We start from the raw sequence: 17,479 nt of genomic DNA, 5'->3' as shown, positions 1-17,479 counted from the left end.
GTTGCTGTGATTGCAAGGCCACCAACTAATGCACCTCCATGACCAGAGGGAGAAACGATCCACGAGCCACAGAGCTCTGGCAAGAGCGGGCACTGCAGCCCAGCACAAGCACAGGAACCAGGGTGGGAATGGTTCCCTCAATCCAAGCAGGTGCTTCCCTCTCCTGTGAAGAGCCCAGGAGACAGACGTGGATCCCAAAAGCAGGTGTTCCCAGTGTTCCAGTGCAGTGTCCACTGAAGCCTCTGTTGTTTTGGACAGGCAAAGCTGGCGGGGGAGCGCGGAGCCCGTGCGATCCTTTTTGACATCACTGATGATGAAAGTGCTGCTGATCAGGTACAGACACCAATGATTTTCTCAGCTAAACCACAGTCCTCCTGTCCAATCCCAAAATGTGCCCTAGTCAGGGCCCACCAGCCACCAGCAAAAGGTCCCAGGTCCTGGCTGGCTCTTGCCCCACTCACCCATGCACAGTCTGTTCCTCTTTCCTTCACTCCAGGGCACATCCACACTCTCAAGGGACATTGTCTGATGAATTGAGCTTTTCTCCCAGGAGCTGGATGGTTTCTCTTGGGAAGTCACAGATTTCCCAGTCCCACCTAGTCCAGACAGCCCAGTGCACCTCAGGGGAAAGGTGATTTCTCAAGTTTTTAAGCCAAAGTCACAGTTCCCTCTGCAATGCTGTCGGTGCAGGTTTAGAGACCTCTAAAGCCCTGCTGCAGGTTTGGAGACCTCCGGAGGTCCCTTCCCTCAGCGCTGCTGTCACCTCTGGAAAGGAATCAGTTCCCTATCCAAGTACTCCAGGGATAATGGAAAGCATCCAGCATTAGATAGAGAACAGACAGGAGAGCTGGTGCCTGAGATTATCCAGACTCTGGGCTGACTCCTTGCTGGGCCTATCCCTCATGGATTTTTCATGCACTTACAGCTTCATTTCTGATGCCAGAGAAACGTGGCAGCAAGTGCAGGCCTGCAGGGTGGTGCTGAGGTTGCTCAGATCCCAGTCTCTGATCTCTCTGAGCCTCTGATCCCACTTTTCCAGCTTCCCCATCTGGTATACCAAAGCCAGGAGTGGCAAATCCTGTAAACAGCTCAGAGCCTTCAGCCTCCATGGTCTTCCAGACCCTCTGCACCTCCATTCACAGTCCTGGCCCCAGACCCATCTCTGTCTGCCCCCAGGTACCTCCTCAGGGTATGGCAAGTGGTCAGTGGGTGCAATGGCCACCCTGACCCAGGTCAGTCTGGAGGGCAGCAGACTAAGCCAGCCAATCCCAGTATGACCAGGAACAAGCAGAATGTCCTCAGGGAGGAAGGGAACTGAATGGTTCTCACAGGAAGCATTTCTGTGGGAAGGCAGCACTTGACAGTGGTGTTGGCAGTTCCCACAGGGAAGAGAAGAGACCAAGAACTTTTCAACAGGGGCTTCAAAGAGGAGCAGTGTCCAGATGGGCATTACGAGCCACCAGCAGGGAAAACAGAGAAAGCCATGATGGAGAGTTGGTAAAAGAGGAGGAGCTTCCATCTGATTCATCTTAGAGGATAGTGCGGATTTGGGGGAGCAATCAGCCTCTGAAGTGTGTGCAGGAAGCATCAGGAGGACCCAGGCTTGCCTGGGGGTCTGGGATCATCCTCGTTTCAGGCTGTTTTGGCCCAGCCCTCAGTGTGTTTGTTTCTTTGCAGCTGAGGAAACCCAGAGGCCTGAGCCAGCCCGTGGTTCTGATCAGGGGGCACGACGCCGAGCTCCTCATGGGCGTTGTGAACAAGAACAGAGAGGCCCATGTGAAGATCGAGGTCAAGGAGCCACCAGCTTGGGTGAGAGACACACCATTCCCACTGCCTCCTGAATCCTTCCTCCCAAGCCATGGCATGGGGTTCTCCCAGAGCTGCTGAGCTTTCCTCCCAAGGGATAGGTGCATCAGAGATCATGACCCTTGGCAGGAGCTGTCTGTGGCATTCAGATGATCTTCTGCAAATAAAGGCTCAAAAGCACTCCCAGCTTATTTAGGAGTGAGGTGAGGGCATTCTCTGCCTCTTCAGGTGAAACCAAGTCTTGATTTTCTCATCTTGTGCTACCTTAGACCAAGCCTTAAGGGAGCTGAGATGCTGCAAGACAGAGATATTCCATTCTTGGTGAGATGTGCAGAGAAGGCTGAAAAGAGCCTGTAAAGAGCAAAGAGGTAGAGCTTGGCCAAGGATCTTGTGTGCAAAGGCTGATGGGCCAGAAGAAATCAGAAGTCCCCTGCCAAGCCTCTTATTCCCAAGTCTGCCACCCCAGAGTCATTTCTCTCCTGTCTTATCCAACAGCCAGACTACGACGTGTGGATCCTTCTCACAGTGGTCAGCACCGTGGTCGTCATCGTTCTGATCTTTTTTGTCCGCACCAAGTGCCACCTGAACAGGACTCAGGTAGGACCTCGTGGAGCAACAGGAGTACATAAAGGCAGGAACAGACATTGTGAGGAGAAATGGGCAGATAGTGATAGGACAAGGGGGAATGACTTCCAGCTGACAGAGGACAGGGTTAGATGGGTATTGGGAAGAAATCCTGCCCTGAGAGGGTTGCTCAGGGAAGCTGTGGCTGCCCCATCCCTGGAAGTGTCCAAGGCCAGGTTGGACAGGGCTTGGAACAACCTGGGCTAGTGGAAGGTGTCCCTGCCCATGGCAGAGGGTTGAAACAAGATCAGCTTGGAGGTCTCTTCCAACCCAAACCATTTGGTGATTTTATGGCTTAGTAATTTTAACAGAAATTAACAAATTAAGTAATCATCTTTCCAGAGTCAGATATATTTGAGAATATCCCATTTGTCCTGTAGCGAGACAATCCTTTAGGGTTCAAAAACTCAGCACTGCTGAGTCATTTTGAATGTCCAGGGCCAGAGGTCACCTGCTGGTGACAAAGCCTATCCTGGCTAAGTCAGGTTGGATAAAAAGCCACCTCTGGAACTGAGTAGCATCCCCCAATTCCTGATAACTCCATTTTGCAAAGGGAAGGGCACTGCAAGGCTGAGCTTGTCCTGAAAGCCACCCCTCTCTGTGCAGGACTCGCTGCAGCAGCAGACCCTGCAGGCCATCGGGCAGTTGGCCACGCGCCGGTACCAGCCCCGGTGCCGCCCAGCGTCGCGGTGGGACTCGGCCAGCAGCTGCAGCTCTGCCCCAGTCTGTGCCATCTGTCTGGAGGAGTTCAGCGAGGGCCAGGTAGGGTGTGGGCAGGGCTGTGGGCAACCACGGCTCCGAAATTCCCGGGCACAGCCGCTTGGGATGGGCAGTGGGAGCTGAGTGTGGCAGGAGTGGGAGGCTCTGGTGATGTTTCCTTCTGCAGCTCCTGAGGGCTGGGAAGAGGCCATGATCCATGGAACTCTGCCTGCCCCTTGGCCCAAAAAGGCCCTGTCCCTGCTGAGGTCACTCTGATCTCCTGAGGCAGGTGTCTCCTGCTCCGGATAAAATGGGTAGAATGTTGGGTAAAATGTCCACAAAAGCCTGAAACCTCTCCAGTCCTGAGAGCTTTCACCTCTGTGGATGTTCACACGTCAGAGCAGAGCCTCCTCTGTGCACAACTGGGCTGCAGACCCCTTGCTGTTAGACACCTTTCCATCCTTCAAGTCTCACTTCCTTCAAGAAGGACCCATGCAGGTCGTGGGACATGGTTCTCCTTGCTCATACTCCTCTTCTCTCTAGGAACTGCGGATCATCTCATGCTCCCACGAGTTCCATCGGGACTGTGTTGACCCTTGGCTGCAGCAACACCACACGTGTCCCCTCTGCATGTTCAATATTCTTGGTAGGGCTAAGACACAGCATTTCATGGTCAGGGACAGGGCAGGGGTTGTGACCAGGAACTCCAGGTACCCTTGGGTGATCCATCAGCAGGTCCACTTGTCCTGGTGCGTGGAGTTCATTGGGCAGTTGTGTGCATGGAGAGGGGTCCCTGTGTGTGAGCCCCCCAGGGCACAGCAAGATACTGGGCTTGTTACCTGCACCAAGAAGAGGGGTTGCCAGCCCTGGGACTTGTATGGAGGGGAGGGAGGGCCTGGGGGTCGGGGCAGCAGGGAAAGCACAGAGTGTGCAGGCCCATCAGGGTGGTTGAGTGGTGGCAGTGAGGGGTTGCACAGGTGGGATATGGGACCATGGTGGGAGGGCAGTGGAGGCTCCCTGGTGTCAGGGGTACAGCTGGGCTGTGGGATCTGTGCTGGATGCTCCCTTCTCTCTCCACAGCCAGAGACTCCATGGACCAGGCCACAACCCCCAGCTCCAGGCTGGTCCCTCAGGACATGGAGCCTGGGAGGCGACTCCACCTTTTCCGCCAGCATCCGGGACATGCCCTTTACCACCTCCCACACCCGTATCCTCAGAGGAACCTCAGAAGCTTTGCCCCAGAGCCAGCCCATGGCAATCCCTTCTTCCACTCTCCAGAGCTCTCTCAGCTGGATTTTGGCACCATCCACTACATGCCCTACAGACCAGCCCCATCCCTGCTCGCCTGTGGCCACACATCCCCGCTGGCCCCGGGCTTGCTGGGCCAACAGCACCCCACGCCCTCAGCGTGTGGACAGGCACTGGCACCCCACAGGACCTGCTCCCTGCAGCCCCAGCCGCCCTGCCTGGGGCTCAAGGCAGCCCTGGCACCGAAGCAGCACCGCGCGCCCGCCCTTCGCCGTGGGATCGGCCACGGGCACCAGCACAACAGCAGCGGCTCTGGGGAGAGTTACCTGACAGAGCACAGCGGGTACCTGGCGGACGGGCCAGGCAGCGACTCCAGCTCGGGGCCCTGCCACGGCTCCTCCAGTGACTCCATGCTGAACTGCACGGACGTCAGTCTGCAGGGCATCCACGGCAGCTGCTCCACGTTCCGCAGCTCCCTGAGCAGCGACTACGATCCCTTTGTGTACTGCAGCTCCGAGGGACCCGCCACGGACCACGGGCAGGAGCAGCTGCGGCCGCCCAGGGAGCGGCGGCCCCGCTCCTTGGACCTGATGGTGCCTGGGGGGGCTGCTCCTGCCAAGCCCCAGGTGCTCAGCCACGTCCACTACCACCACCACCAGCACCACCACTACAGGCGAGATGCAGAGTGTGCCCCCGGGCGCGCTGGGCAGGGGCCTGGGCCGCGCAGAGCGCGGTACTCTGGGGCCAAGGTTGGCTTCCATGGCACTCGGACACAGGAGAGGACTGAGAGGAGCCATCACTGCCAGCAGGCTCCGGAAAGCTGTGCTGTGCTGCCCGAGGCAGCTCCGGCAGGACAGCCAGCCTGTGCCCCAGCAGGACGGCAGCCCCCTCATGCCCCCTCCGCTCCTCCAAACAGGTTGGACTCCAGTGTAGATGCCACCAGACAGTTGGGAGCAGCTGGCACATCCCCAGCCCCGCTGCCCCCGAGGCACAGCTTACAGAGCCGGCATCACCGAAGGAAAAGAAAGTGTGCCCTGGAGCCCGACCCTGTTCTCCCACCCAAGGACTTGCCCAGAGCCTGCGATGCTCACCTTCCTCACGGCCACCCCAGTGGCCACCGCTGCTCTCCCGAGGCCCAGCCCCTGATGCCAAGCGCTCCCCTGCCCAGCAGCTCCGGCTCCCGGCCGCTCTGGAAGTGTTTGGTGCCGCAGTCCGGCTCCCAGCTGAGGGGGCAGGAGGAGGGCTTGCTAGGCCGGGAGGGATCCCGCTCGGTCCCTTCAGATGTTGCAGGGATGGGCCCCCCCAGACACAGCCTGAGCCTCCACCTGCACTGCCCGGCTCCGCGGGGTGCCCACGGTAAGTGTGACATCTGGCTCCGCTTGATGGGAGCAGCGGGATGAGGGGGGTTTGCCGAAGGAATTCTGGATGCCAGGGCACCTGGTCCCTGCCCAATGGGCTTTCCAACAGGAGCATGGACAGCAGGAGTGTTTCAGAGTCCACCTGTCTGCACATGGTGGCCTGAACAACCAGCACGTGTTATGGAGTGCACTGACACCTGAAGTACTGCAAATGAGAAATAAGGTGGCTAATTTTAAACTAAACCTCTCTAGCAGCTTGAATATCTCCCAGAGGAAGGGGGGGGAGCACATTTCTTGGTGTCCTTACACCAGTCTGAGTGTCTCATTGGCAGAGTTGTTATCATTAAGGCTTTTCGGGCTCCAGTTGTTGTATCCAAGCCCAGGTAGCTGGAATCAGTGAGGAAGGAAGTGTGTGAGGCTGGTGGTAGAACAGACTCAGTGAGCACATCCCTCATTTCTCGCCTTGGTTGCGTGGGAGTTGCTTTTTAGTGTCTTTTGGAAATCAGATGTAATTAAAGCTTGGCCCTTTGCCTAACTGCTGCACATCTCTCACTGAGAGAAGGAGAATGCCTTTGAGACAAGGCTCTTTGGAAGAACTCGAGTTTACCTCGCAGGGCTTGCTCAGAGCTCCCCCAGCCACAGCAACCTGCATGTCCACCTGGGCAGGTGCCAGCTGGGAGCAGAGCCCGGCTCCCTTCCTCGCCCTGCCCCTGCCTCGTGGCAGCTCCTCGGGCAAATCCTTTGGATTTCGGTCCCAAACACAGCTCTGGCTGCCTGATTTCTCTGACAGCACTGCCCTTAAACTCGTGACTCGCCGTGCCCGCTGTGCCGTGCACGTTGTCGCTTCCTCCCCTCACACCTCTGCGGCCCCGCTCCATGCCCAGGCTGGCAGTGCTGCTCCTGCCATGGGGGCAGTGGGGCAGGGCAGGCTGCATGGGCATGGGCCTGGCTCCCTGCAGTGCTCCAGCCTCCCAGACTGACAGGAAGAGCATTTTTTCCCAGGCACAGAAGTGCCTGATGATGCAGATGGGTGATGAGGAGGTTCTTCCAAGACTTCCCAATGGATGCTGCTGTTTGGAGGGCTCAGGAGGCAGAGGTGCAGGGATGCCTCTGGTTCACAGGTAGCTCTGAGTGCTGGTGTTCTCCTGGGATCACAGCACGTGGAGAGAGCCCTCCTGGCTCAGGGAAAGCTGCTCAGGACTTGCTTCGAGCTCCCAAATGAACATGGGAGGCCTCCCAAAGCCCCAGAGCAGGAGTCTGTGCACCCCACGTGGGGTGCTGGGTGCTGCAGTGCCCAGGGCATTGCAGGGGCTGTGCTGGGATGCCTCTGGCTCTTTGGAGGTGGTCCCAGTGACCCCAGTCCGTGCCCACCTCCTGATGGCTCTCTGACCCCCACCCAGAGCCAGTGCCAGCTGCTTTGCCAAGCGCACCTTCATTCCCTCTTACCCCCCTGGACCAGGAGCAAGAAGGACCAATGTCTTTGAAAGCACTGTGGCTCTGTGGCTTCTTGACTGCAGTGACTTCTGGGGGTGCTTTCTGGACCAGCCAGAGTGTCAAAATCTCCTTGTAAGACTGAGAAAATAACATAGATTTAGGCTTTCACTTTATTAGGAACAGAGGGTAGAGCAGAGAACTCGTGCAGGGCTCATGCAGAAAAGCCACCAGGCTGGAAACACGTTGGTTGGCATAACTCAACCTCTGAGTTACAATCACATTGGTGCTTCATCTTGGGAAAGGCATAAATCAAGAGAGAGCAAGTAAACAGAGCAAAGAACAGCCTCAATAGGCAGTCCATGTAAGCAGGACACAAAACACAGACAAGGAGACCAAGGAAATGCATCAATGCCTCCAGATAAATGGCTAAAAATATAAGTGGATGGATTAGAAAGCCCAGCTTTAAATTAAAGTTTTGATATAAACTTTTCAGAAACCCAGTTTAAAGGAAAAACAAAGAGCAGGACCCTGTAATTTCCCAGGTGAAATTACAGAGTGTGTCTCTTCTGGTGGCATGAGAGAGTCTCTTGTGCTAAGGAGAGTGTGAAGCCCAATGACAAGTGACACAAAACTCCCCAATTGCCCCTAAGTGGAAGGAGGGTGGCATTAGGGTTAGAACACTCTGTGTCAGCACAGGCTGCAAAGAGGAGCCTGCAGAGACAGGAGCATGTTTTAATAATGATTCTAAAAGAAGCAGTGAAAAGACCAAGATGCTTTTGGGCACAGGGATCATTTAAAGCCCCAGAAAGGGCTGGTCAAGCTGCAGGGCAGAAGGGGGCACTGGGAAGCTGTTCTTGTCTAGACAAGGAAATCAGAACAGAGCTGGATGCCAAGCTAAGTGCAGAGCCATGGAGAGGCACAGCAGGGAAGATTTCTGTGCACAGCTTGGGAAAAACAGACTATTAATGCAGTCATTTCCAGCTCCATCAGAAGGGAGAAGGCTGCCTGAGGCTCTGCAGATCCAGGGAATGACAGAGGTCTGAGGGATGTTCAAGGGCTGGAAGTGCAGAGCAGAAGAGCAAACAACTTCCTGCATTAGTGATCAGCATGGAAGCACTCGGGGAGGTTCTCACCCTGCTCAGGGCAGGGGGTACAGGAGCCAAACTGAATCAAACCATCACTTTGAGTGACTCTGAAATTAAGTGGAGGGTAACAAATTGCCAGGGGTACTGCTCAGCCACTGGGCATCCTGCAGGGCTCAGGCATAAAGCTGATAAATCCTGAACATGGACTGCCATGTCTTATCCATGCCCAGGGCCAGAAGGAAGAGCTGGGGGCAATATCAGCTGGAAATTGCTGAAGCCACAGAATGAGGAGCCTGACTTTCCAGCCAAGCAAATTGTTAAAAATTCAAATACAGGGGCTGACTTGTAGGCACATGGCTGAATGTGAAAGCCAGGGGAGGAGGAGGCACCCCAGGATTTGTAGGGAGAGATAACACCTGGCAGAGCTTTTAGGGGAAGGAAGGTCTCAAAGGATAAAAGGGAAGGGTGCTCTCATAGGTAAATAACTGGCTAGAAAATAGGAGACAAAGTGTGGACCAGACTTAATGGAGGGAAATGACTCAGAGGAGGAGCAAAGTGGAGTTCTCCAACTGTCTGCACCTTCCAGCAAGCTCATAAATATCATGGACAAGGAGAGGAGATAGCAAAGTGTGTAACAGATAAAATCCATCAGGATGTCAGCAATAAGGCTGGATACAGAGTGTTACAGAAGGATCTCCTGCTGCTGAGCTGTTGGGGGACAGTGGTGGGGGAAATCCCCTGTAAGCAGCACAAAATGCCACACAGGAGCAGAGCTTCTGAGTGAAAATGGAATTCTTGTTAGGAGCTGGCTGGGAACTAATGTGGGACAAGCAGAAAGGGCCTTTATGCAGCTGCATAAGCCTGTGGTGATCTCAGAGCTCCTGATCACCTTCTCAAAAAGGGAAATAACAAGCTTGGGAAAAGGGCAGAAAGGTAGTGGGTACAATCACAGCATTGGGTTTTCTGAGAAAACAGAAGGAATACTGAGACTTTCATGTGGGAAAAAGGTGATTAGCAGAGGATATGAAAGAGAGGATATGAAAGCAGGAGAGCAAGGGAGAAGGCAGATAAGAGGGACTCACTGGTGCTTAGAACAAAGTAATTGGTGGCATCAAACAGGAACCAGAAGCTTTAAAAGAGCCAAAAGGCAACACATGGTGTGTAGTGAAACTGGTGCTGGTTGCCCAGAGGATGTGAGTGCCAGAAGTAAAATGGATTTGAGAGCCCAGATCAAGAGCTGGCAAATGCAGAGATGCAAATACACCCTCCAGCTCAGGAAGTCCCTAAACCAGGGCTCCAGGAGCTGCTGCTGCTCCTGTGGGCTGCAGCAGCCACCAGGTGTGTGCTCACCTCCCCCAGCTGCCAGGTGAGGCTGGAGCTTGATCCACAGGCCCTGGAGAAACTCCACATATGCAGGCAGTGCCATGCACTGGCATGGCAGGGAATAACGTGGCAGAGGATCCCAGAGAGGTTTGTGTGGTCTTGGATTTCGTGCTGTTTCCTCCATCAGCCTTTCTTGGGGTGGTTGCATCAAGACACATCCCCAGCTCCTTTCTAGCCTGGGAAACTACACCTGGGAGTCTCGGGGAGCCACTGGAGAATCAATGCTCGAGCAATGCTGGCTGGGTCCTTCTATGGGATGTCAGACAACTGGCAGGGAATTGCAGGTGGATGGTTCCCTAAAGTGCCCCAGCATGCCCAGGTGGCATCCCAGAACAGCCAGATCACTCCCAGCACAGGCTGATGAAATCCCTTGATTTCTCTCCCTGGGAAATCTCACCTCCTGCAGCGCTCTGGGCATCCTCCCCCTCTCCTCCCTCTCCTGCTCCTCCTCTCAGCCATTCCCTTTCATGTCACGTCTTTGATCTTCACTAAGGAGGGAGAAAGGGATTAGAGGGTAGAAAAGGACTACCCTTAAAACCCAATAGCTCTGTGGTGTCACCAAGGTGTGTTCCTCCAGGTCACTGTCCAGGGTGGCCCTCCATGGCCAGTCCAGCAGCCCAGGTTCTCCCACCTCTCCAATCCATGGCCTTTTTTCAGCTTTCCTTTCTGTCTGTATAACAGAGGACATGCAGGCACAGTTTTCAGGTAATGCTGTTTGAGGCTGAGGGCACCTGATCCCAGAGGGATTGAAGCTGGGAAGCTGCTGGAAATGGCTTATTTCACATACTGGTGACTCATCACAAATGCCAGATAAACTCTGCCTTCAGGTGCATTGGCCATGCTTGCACATGTATGTACATGTAAAACACCATGTGCATGAGTTTTCCCACATTGTTTAGCTACATTTTTCCATGCAGAATCTCCTTTGTTTTCTTCCCATGTTTTTAACTTTCAAGGTTCTGCTCCTACAGCTGGTGATGTGTGACCAACAAGAATTTGCTGTGACTGTTCTGATAAGTTGTTTTGAGTTGCTTTCTATGAATCTCTAGATGGGTATTTATTTGTTTCCTTTGGATCTCAGAAACATTCAGGAAAAGGAAACTGGGAAAAATAATGCCTGTGTGCCTTTACTGGGCTCTGCTGGCCCTGTGTGAGAGCTCTGGGCAGGCTCACACGTTTGGGAAGGGACATGTGGGGTGTGTGACAACAGGCAGTTGGAGAGAACATACTTGGGGAGAAAGGGGCAGGCTGGAGCAGTGACTCAGGGTGCACTTTACAGACAGTCCTTGTGTTGAATGGTTCAAAAGAAATTTCTAAGCCTTTTCCTGTCAATAATTCACCAGGCAGAAGGGGCTGGTGAAGAGCCTGAACTTGGTTGGGCCACAGAAGCAATTTGTGCAACCTCTCGAATGCTGTGAAACCTGTGCCATCCCTGTCTGGCATCACTGCACTCTGCCTTTGCTGGCTGGAGCTTCTCTGGCACCCTGGAAGGTGCTGCCTGGCTCTGTGTGATACAAATCAGTGTTATTTTCTGTTCCTGATAACTTTTCAAATCAACTGTACAGATTTTCCTCAAAGAGCAAACATCAGAAAGCCTCAAAAGCAAAGACCCACTAGTGATGTGAATCCTGGGGAGCACCATGCCCTTAGCCTGCCTCTTCTGAAAGAGGGGCTTGAGGTCTTATTTTTACATTTTATTTCACTTTACATTAGAGGAATAAACTGGCTGAGAGGTGGCCAGAAAATTCCCTCTGCAAAACTGGGAGAAACCTCACAGAATCATGGACTATCCTGTATTGGAAAGGACCCACAAGGGTCACCGAGACCGACTCCTTGTCTAGCACAGGACACTCACCAATTGCACCCTGTGCCTGAGAGCATTGGCCAAATGCTCTGTCAGACCTGGGGCTGTGACCACTGCCCTGAGGATCCTGTCCAGTGGCTTAGTGGCTTTTTTAGTGGCTTTCCCTGCAGCATCTGTTCTGTATTGCAGAGCTCAGCAGCTGCAGAGCCCGGGAATGTTCAGCCAGGTGTAGCTGACACTTTTCTCTTTTCTTTGAATGCAGGATCTGAGGAGGAGGCCCAGGATGTGCATGAACACTCAGTTTAATAAACCACTGGCCTGTTTGCTCCCTGGGAGCTGGAGTGGACACAGATGTTCAGCAGGAGGAGTCCCCATCCTGCTCCCTGCACTGGAACACGCGATGCCCACCCTGACCCAGGCACGGACTGCCAACAGCACTGGGGCACTTGTGGTCTCCTCAATGTTCCCACATGGCAAGAGTCACACAAACAGGGCTGTGCTCTGCAGGGTCCCTCCTCTGAAGGCACAGGCAGCCCATCATCCCCCTGTGGCATCTCTGCGTGGGCTGCTCGCCCCAGGCCGGGCCCAGGCACAGCGGGACAGCTCAGCGAGGGAGTGCAAGCTGCTATTTTGGCATGTTCATGCCACAGAAGGTTTTGCTAAACACTTCAAAAATAAACAAGCCTTCGAGACCAAAAGCTGCAGAAATGACTTTCTGTGGCCTGGTAGCTCCTGACTTCATTTCCTCACTTAGGTCAAAAGCCAGACTTCTTCAATTAAGTTTTCCATGCTTATTTCAGACACAGGAACCAGCTCTTCTCCATCTCACTGCTCACAGTTCTGCCCTGCCAGGTGCTGCTTCTGACTCCAGCGGAAACCAACAGCTCCCACCACTCTGATCCTCCAGTGCCCCTCAGCTGGCACCGTTCGCTGTTTGGCAGCAGCAGGAGAGGGGAAGCCTCAGGGACAACGTCAGCATTTCTGGGAAGGAGCTGGGTCAGACTCTTTCCATTGCAAAGAATCCACCCTCTCATCTGGCAGTGTGAACAAGTGTCTCACTCGCCCTCTAACTCCTCCACCCACCCTCAAAGTAGGTGTCATGGCCAGCCCTGTTAAGAGCAACTCATTTTTGAGGGTATTTTAAACCTGAGGTGTCCCTGTCACAGGAGTCATGGAAAATCCTTGAGTTCATGTGGCTCCTGCTTCTCTCCTTCCTCTCTTGTTGCCTCAAGATGCAGCAAAATTGCCCAAAAAGTCTCCATAATAAATGCAGAGCAGAGCCCCATCCATCATCCAGCCTATCTTCATATTTCTGAGACACCTGAAATGATCCTTCAGGATTTTTCAAAATAACCTTTCTGTCTTTTCCAGCATTTTGATGATGCAGGGAGAAAACCTGAGAAATCATCAGGCTCTAGTTTATTGCTTTCCCCCCTCCCATTTGTGGGGTTTTGGGGATTTTTTTGGATGCTACTCATTTGCAGACATTCAAGTAAAATGAAACCTGCCAAATTCAAAACATAGAGAACCCAAAGAGCAGGGAATTCCTGTCGAGCTCATTGCCCTAAACGACCACTCAGGCCAAAGAATCAGCCAGGTTCCCACATTAAGTGCACATTTTATGGCACCAAGTGCTTCCAAGCACAAGGTAGCACTGCTGAGGATACAACACTGGTGCTGAAGGGAACTCCTGACAACTTGAAACCTGGTGCAGGGACAGACTTCCCCCCTGCTCAGTGCTCAGCAACCTTCCTGTGTCTTCCTTTGAGGCAGCAGCAGCTTCTCCAGTTCAAGAGAGTGCACTGGTTATGCAGTCCCAGTTCAGGATTATCCTGTCTCTGCCTTCCTTTGTGCTGAGGAAAGCTTTTCACAGCGTTTGCTGCCCTTAATCCTTGAAAAAGGCATCTTTGTCCCAGCTGCTCATCAGTCCCTGACAGCGACCAGCCAATAGCACTGTTTTAAACCCAGCATTATTCCCTTCCTACTGCCCATTCCTTGTCTCCTGTGACTGAGCCCCTACAGGATCTTTCAGTCTAGAGAAGAGATGAATTTCTTTGATCAAAGAACCCACCAGAAGTAGATTTAAACCTTTCCAGGCTCTTCTTGCAGGCAGAAGACACAAGCTCAGATGTTTTCTCCCTTGCAGGGAAGTCAGTCTTAAACTCGAGGAAAATACCCAGGAGCTGATCCAGATTTGCTCTGTTTGGCTTCTTGTGGAAATGGTCCATGGCTTGTCTCAATCAGTCCTTGACCATCCTGGAGGGCTCAGAGGACTTTACAGATGGAGGGCCATGAAGTTGGGGTGCTCCCACTGCTCCCTTTCAGGGTCAGGAAGGCTGGGAGGTTCCAGCAATGCTTTTTACAGCTCAAGGAACAAGTGGGCTCGTTTGCATCTAAAAGTCCTTCTCTCTTTCCCTCCTCATCCCTAACAAAACAGGGAATTGGCAGCAAGCCCCAGGCTTCTTGGAGAGCACCAATGCACCCTCCACTCCCCACTGCAGTATTACCAGGGTGCCAGGGCACCACCTGCTTCCAAGTGTTTTCCTTCCTTATGCTGCTGCTCCTTTTCATCTGCAAACAGCCCCCCTGGGTGTTTTCCTGCTCTGTGGGGCTCGTTGAGCTGAGTGTGCAGATCTGCCTTGGTGGGGGCTCAGGGGGCAGGACAGGGGGGACCTCTCTGGGCAGGTGGGGTTTAACACCCTTTTCAGTAGATGGATGACTATCCTTGGCTGCCTGGAAGGGAAGAAGCATTGTCTGAGAGAACAGGGAATGGGTCCTCACAGTTCCTTTGCCTCTGCCTTCCGGTGATGCTTTGGAATGCTCAGTCCCTGTGGGCTCCATCATGGAATTTCTCCAGCATCCCAGCAGTGAAGTGGAGCTCATTTTCCTTCGTTTCATCCCAAGGCCCAGCTGAAAACTGATGGAAACCAGAGCATTCCGAGCTCCCTCTGTCCAAACCAAAGGCCCAGGCTTTTCCCAGGGACTCCCTTTTTCCCAGGGGCTCCCACCCTCTGAGCTGGGCTGGCTGGACATCTCCCCTCCTGCACAGATCCTTCGGAAATGTGAATATTGGTTCATTTTGTTGTTGTTGCTTTTTGTTTCATTTGGGTTGAGGTGGGTTTTTGGTAGTTGTTTTTTTTTTTCCTGAGTCTGTCCTGGCTCTGTCAGGGTTTGGGAATAAATTATGACCCAGGGAAAAAAAAAAGAAAGAAAAAAAGGAAAAAAAACATCACCACCCACAAAATCAAACAAAAAAAAAAAAAAGAAAAAAAAAGGAAGAATACGTTTTATATATATGCAAAACTGTGTATTTATGTCCGGTAAACACAAAGGTGTGTGAATATGCTGATGTGCTCAGAAATATATTTATTTACTAATATATTTATCCATGTACCGCTGTGCTGCCCGCGGTGGTTCTTTGCACGTGGGGGATGAGATGGGGGGAGAGGGACCCCCATCCCGGAGCCCCCGCGCTGACCGGGAGCGGGTTCGGGATCAGGATGGGGATAGGAGCCGGATCGGAGCTGAGAACGGGAGCGGGATGGGGATCGGGATAGAAGCCGGAGCGGCATCGGGCTCGGAGCTGAGATCAGGGGCAGATCGGGAGCTGGGATCGGGATCGCGATAGGAGCCGGATCGCAGCTGGGAGGGATTAGGGGCGGGATCGGGATTGGGATTGGGATTGAGATCGGAATCGGGATAGGAGCCGGATCGCAGCTGGGAGGGATTAGGGGCGGGGCGGGATCTGGATTGGGATCGGGATAGGAGCCGGATCGCAGCTGGGATCAGCGGCTGGATCGGGATCGCGATCGGGCTCGGGGGGAGCGGCCGCGCAGGCGCAGTCGGGCCGGGCCGGGGCCGCCGCAGCCATGGCCGCGATCTCGCTGGAGACCGTCCCGAAGGACCTGCGGCACCTCCGCGCCTGCCTGCTCTGCTCCCTCGTCAAGGTGGGGCCGCGAGCGGGACCGGGAACGGCGGCCTGCCCTGGCCCTCTTCCCGGACCGTTCCTTCCCCCGCCCGGTTTAAGCCTTGCAGGCCTTGCCCGGGCCCTTCTCCCCGGCCCTTCTACCTGTCCCGGCCCTGCTGCCTCGGCCCTTTCCCTATGCTGGCCTTCCCCGGCCCGGGCCCCTCTCCCCCGCCCGGTTCTCTCCGGGCTTTCCCTGCTCCTACCCGGCCAGGGGCTCTCTCCCCGGCCCGGTTCTCCCCGGGCTTTCGCTGCTCCTACCCGGTCCTGGCCTGCCCGCTCCGGGCCGCCCTGCCCCTCCTGCCGGCCGGGCCCGGCCTCCCGCAGCCCCGGGGCTCTCTCCCTGCCTTTCCCGGGGCTCCCTCTGTCGGTTCCCGGGGCTCTCCCTCCCTCCCCGCTGCTCTCCGGGCCCCATGCGCGACACGCGTGTCCCCTCAGACCATCGACCAGTTCGAGTACGACGGCTGTGACAACTGCGAGACGTACCTGCAGATGAAGGGCAACCGCGAGATGGTCTATGACTGCACCAGCTCCTCCTTCGACGGGTGAGCGGGGCCGGCGCCGGCCCAGCCGCAGCCCCGGGGGCTGGGGACACCGTGGTGGCATCCGCGGGGCCACCCGGCCAGGAATGTCCCCTCAGTGCCATCCCTCCCGCAGGATCATCGCCATGATGAGCCCCGAGGACAGCTGGGTGTCCAAGTGGCAAAGGATCAGTGAGTGTTTGGGAGCCACAGATCCCTTCTCCCCAGCAGACCCTTCTTGGGGGCAGTGGGTTGGTTGGACTGTGGAGAGGGTTCTGCCCCCACCACGTCCCCTCCAGTGAAGGGACATCTGCATGGGTGTCCCTTCCCCACCTGGCTGTTGTCACAGGGGGTAACTCGGGGTTTTCTTCCCCCCAGGTACCTTCAAGCCAGGTGTCTATGCAGTGTCTGTGACCGGCCGCCTGCCCCAAGGTACTTGTGAGGTGGAATCAGGGCTTGGGGCTTTGGGAACAGTGTGAACAGGGAATGTGTCATGTGGAGGAGGAGACGAGCAAGGTGTGAAGGTGTCCTTGCAGTTCCTTCACAGCATCTCACCTTCACACCTCAGGGACAGGGTGAGATTGTTGGGGTGTCTGTGCAGGGCCAGGGGTTGGACTGGATGATCCTTCTGAGTCCCTTCCACCTCACGATATTCCATGGCCCTCTGAAATGAGGGTGATTGTCCAGTTCTTGATCTCCACATACCAGGACCACCAGATTTTTCCAGAGCTCCTCATCCCAGGAGAACACTGAGGTGTGTTTGTCCCTTGCTGCAGGGATCGTCCGGGAGCTGAAGAGCCGTGGTGTGGCCTACAAGTCCCGGGACACAGCCATAAAAACCTGAAGGACTCTTGTGCAGCCTGGAGGATCCTGGTGCTCCAAACCCTCTTAGCTTTAGCCTGTAGGGAAGCAAGGCTGGACTCGGGGTGTGCTGGCTCATCTCCCCTCCCTCAGCACCTCCGGACTCTGCCACCCCATGCTCTGCCCACACAGACCAGAGACATTATTTGAGCATTGACAGGGGGGAGGGTGTGATTAGGGCTGGGGAAGGGTGTTTAATCATGGTGCACAATTTTTTTTAGAGTTGGTGTGGGAAAGAGGTGATTTGGGATCTAACTGTGTAAATAGTTCAATAAATTGCACTGCCTGGGCAGGGCTGGGTCCAGCTGTCACTCCCTCACTGTTCTCACTGCTGCAGGGAGTGGGTGGTGTGCTTGGGGGTCTCTCACTCAGCCCCCTGCCTGTGCCAGACTGTTTGGAGCCTGTGATTGTGTCACTGCTTGTGCCATGGGCCACATTCCTGCCTCAAGAGGGAGATCCTGCCCTGGCTGTGCTGGGGGATCTCTGTGGGAAAAAGCAATCCTGTACCATCCAGCTCCCAGGTAGATGGAACAAGTCAGTGTTTCCTGTGGAGTTGGTTACCTGAAGGTAACGGTGCCCTGGCTCTTCAGGTCCTGTACAAGGGATGTGGCAGCAGGATGGACCTTCCAGGACCTTCCACTGGCTGTTGCTGGTCTCCAGGGCAGGTGGGGTGGTTTGAGCCCATTGCTGCT

General features: G+C 54.7%; 2 protein-coding genes across 2 annotated transcripts in view; both read left to right on the top strand.

Annotated features, from left to right (window-relative positions):
• RNF43 (ring finger protein 43) overlaps positions 1–14,787 on the top strand; it is a 52,359-nt gene extending 37,572 nt beyond the window's left edge. Inside the window, exons 4-10 of the mRNA XM_071574958.1 lie at positions 259–333; positions 1,678–1,809; positions 2,302–2,403; positions 3,037–3,192; positions 3,673–3,775; positions 4,210–5,733; positions 11,704–14,787. Coding sequence (XP_071431059.1) covers positions 259–333; positions 1,678–1,809; positions 2,302–2,403; positions 3,037–3,192; positions 3,673–3,775; positions 4,210–5,733; positions 11,704–11,747 — 2,136 coding nt within the window. The 3' untranslated portion in view covers positions 11,748–14,787. The remainder of the gene's footprint in view (positions 1–258; positions 334–1,677; positions 1,810–2,301; positions 2,404–3,036; positions 3,193–3,672; positions 3,776–4,209; positions 5,734–11,703) is intronic.
• A 382-nt stretch (positions 14,788–15,169) lies between these two features.
• SUPT4H1 (SPT4 homolog, DSIF elongation factor subunit) lies at positions 15,170–17,098 on the top strand. Its single transcript, XM_071574968.1, has 5 exons — positions 15,170–15,388; positions 15,844–15,950; positions 16,063–16,118; positions 16,305–16,358; positions 16,703–17,098. Exons 1-5 carry the CDS (start codon positions 15,311–15,313, stop codon positions 16,768–16,770), a joined length of 363 nt encoding a protein of 120 aa, XP_071431069.1. The 5' UTR covers positions 15,170–15,310; the 3' UTR covers positions 16,771–17,098.
• Positions 17,099–17,479: the final 381 nt, after the last annotated feature.

This window comes from Pithys albifrons, chromosome 21 (assembly GCF_047495875.1).
Source record: "Pithys albifrons albifrons isolate INPA30051 chromosome 21, PitAlb_v1, whole genome shotgun sequence".
NCBI lineage: Eukaryota > Metazoa > Chordata > Aves > Passeriformes > Thamnophilidae > Pithys > Pithys albifrons.
Note: the sequence above shows the minus strand (reverse complement) of the source record. Positions and strands in the feature narration are given on the sequence as shown.

Excerpts from the sequence above, each read along its gene's own strand:
- SUPT4H1 (XM_071574968.1), top strand. The coding sequence starts at position 15,311 with ATGGCCGCGATCTCGCTGGAGACCGTCCCGAAGGACCTGCGGCACCTC. Across the intron at positions 15,951-16,062 it reads ACCAGCTCCTCCTTCGACGG|GATCATCGCCATGATGAGCC; the intron begins GTGAGCGGGGCC and ends TCCCTCCCGCAG. Across the intron at positions 16,119-16,304 it reads GTCCAAGTGGCAAAGGATCA|GTACCTTCAAGCCAGGTGTC; the intron begins GTGAGTGTTTGG and ends TCTTCCCCCCAG.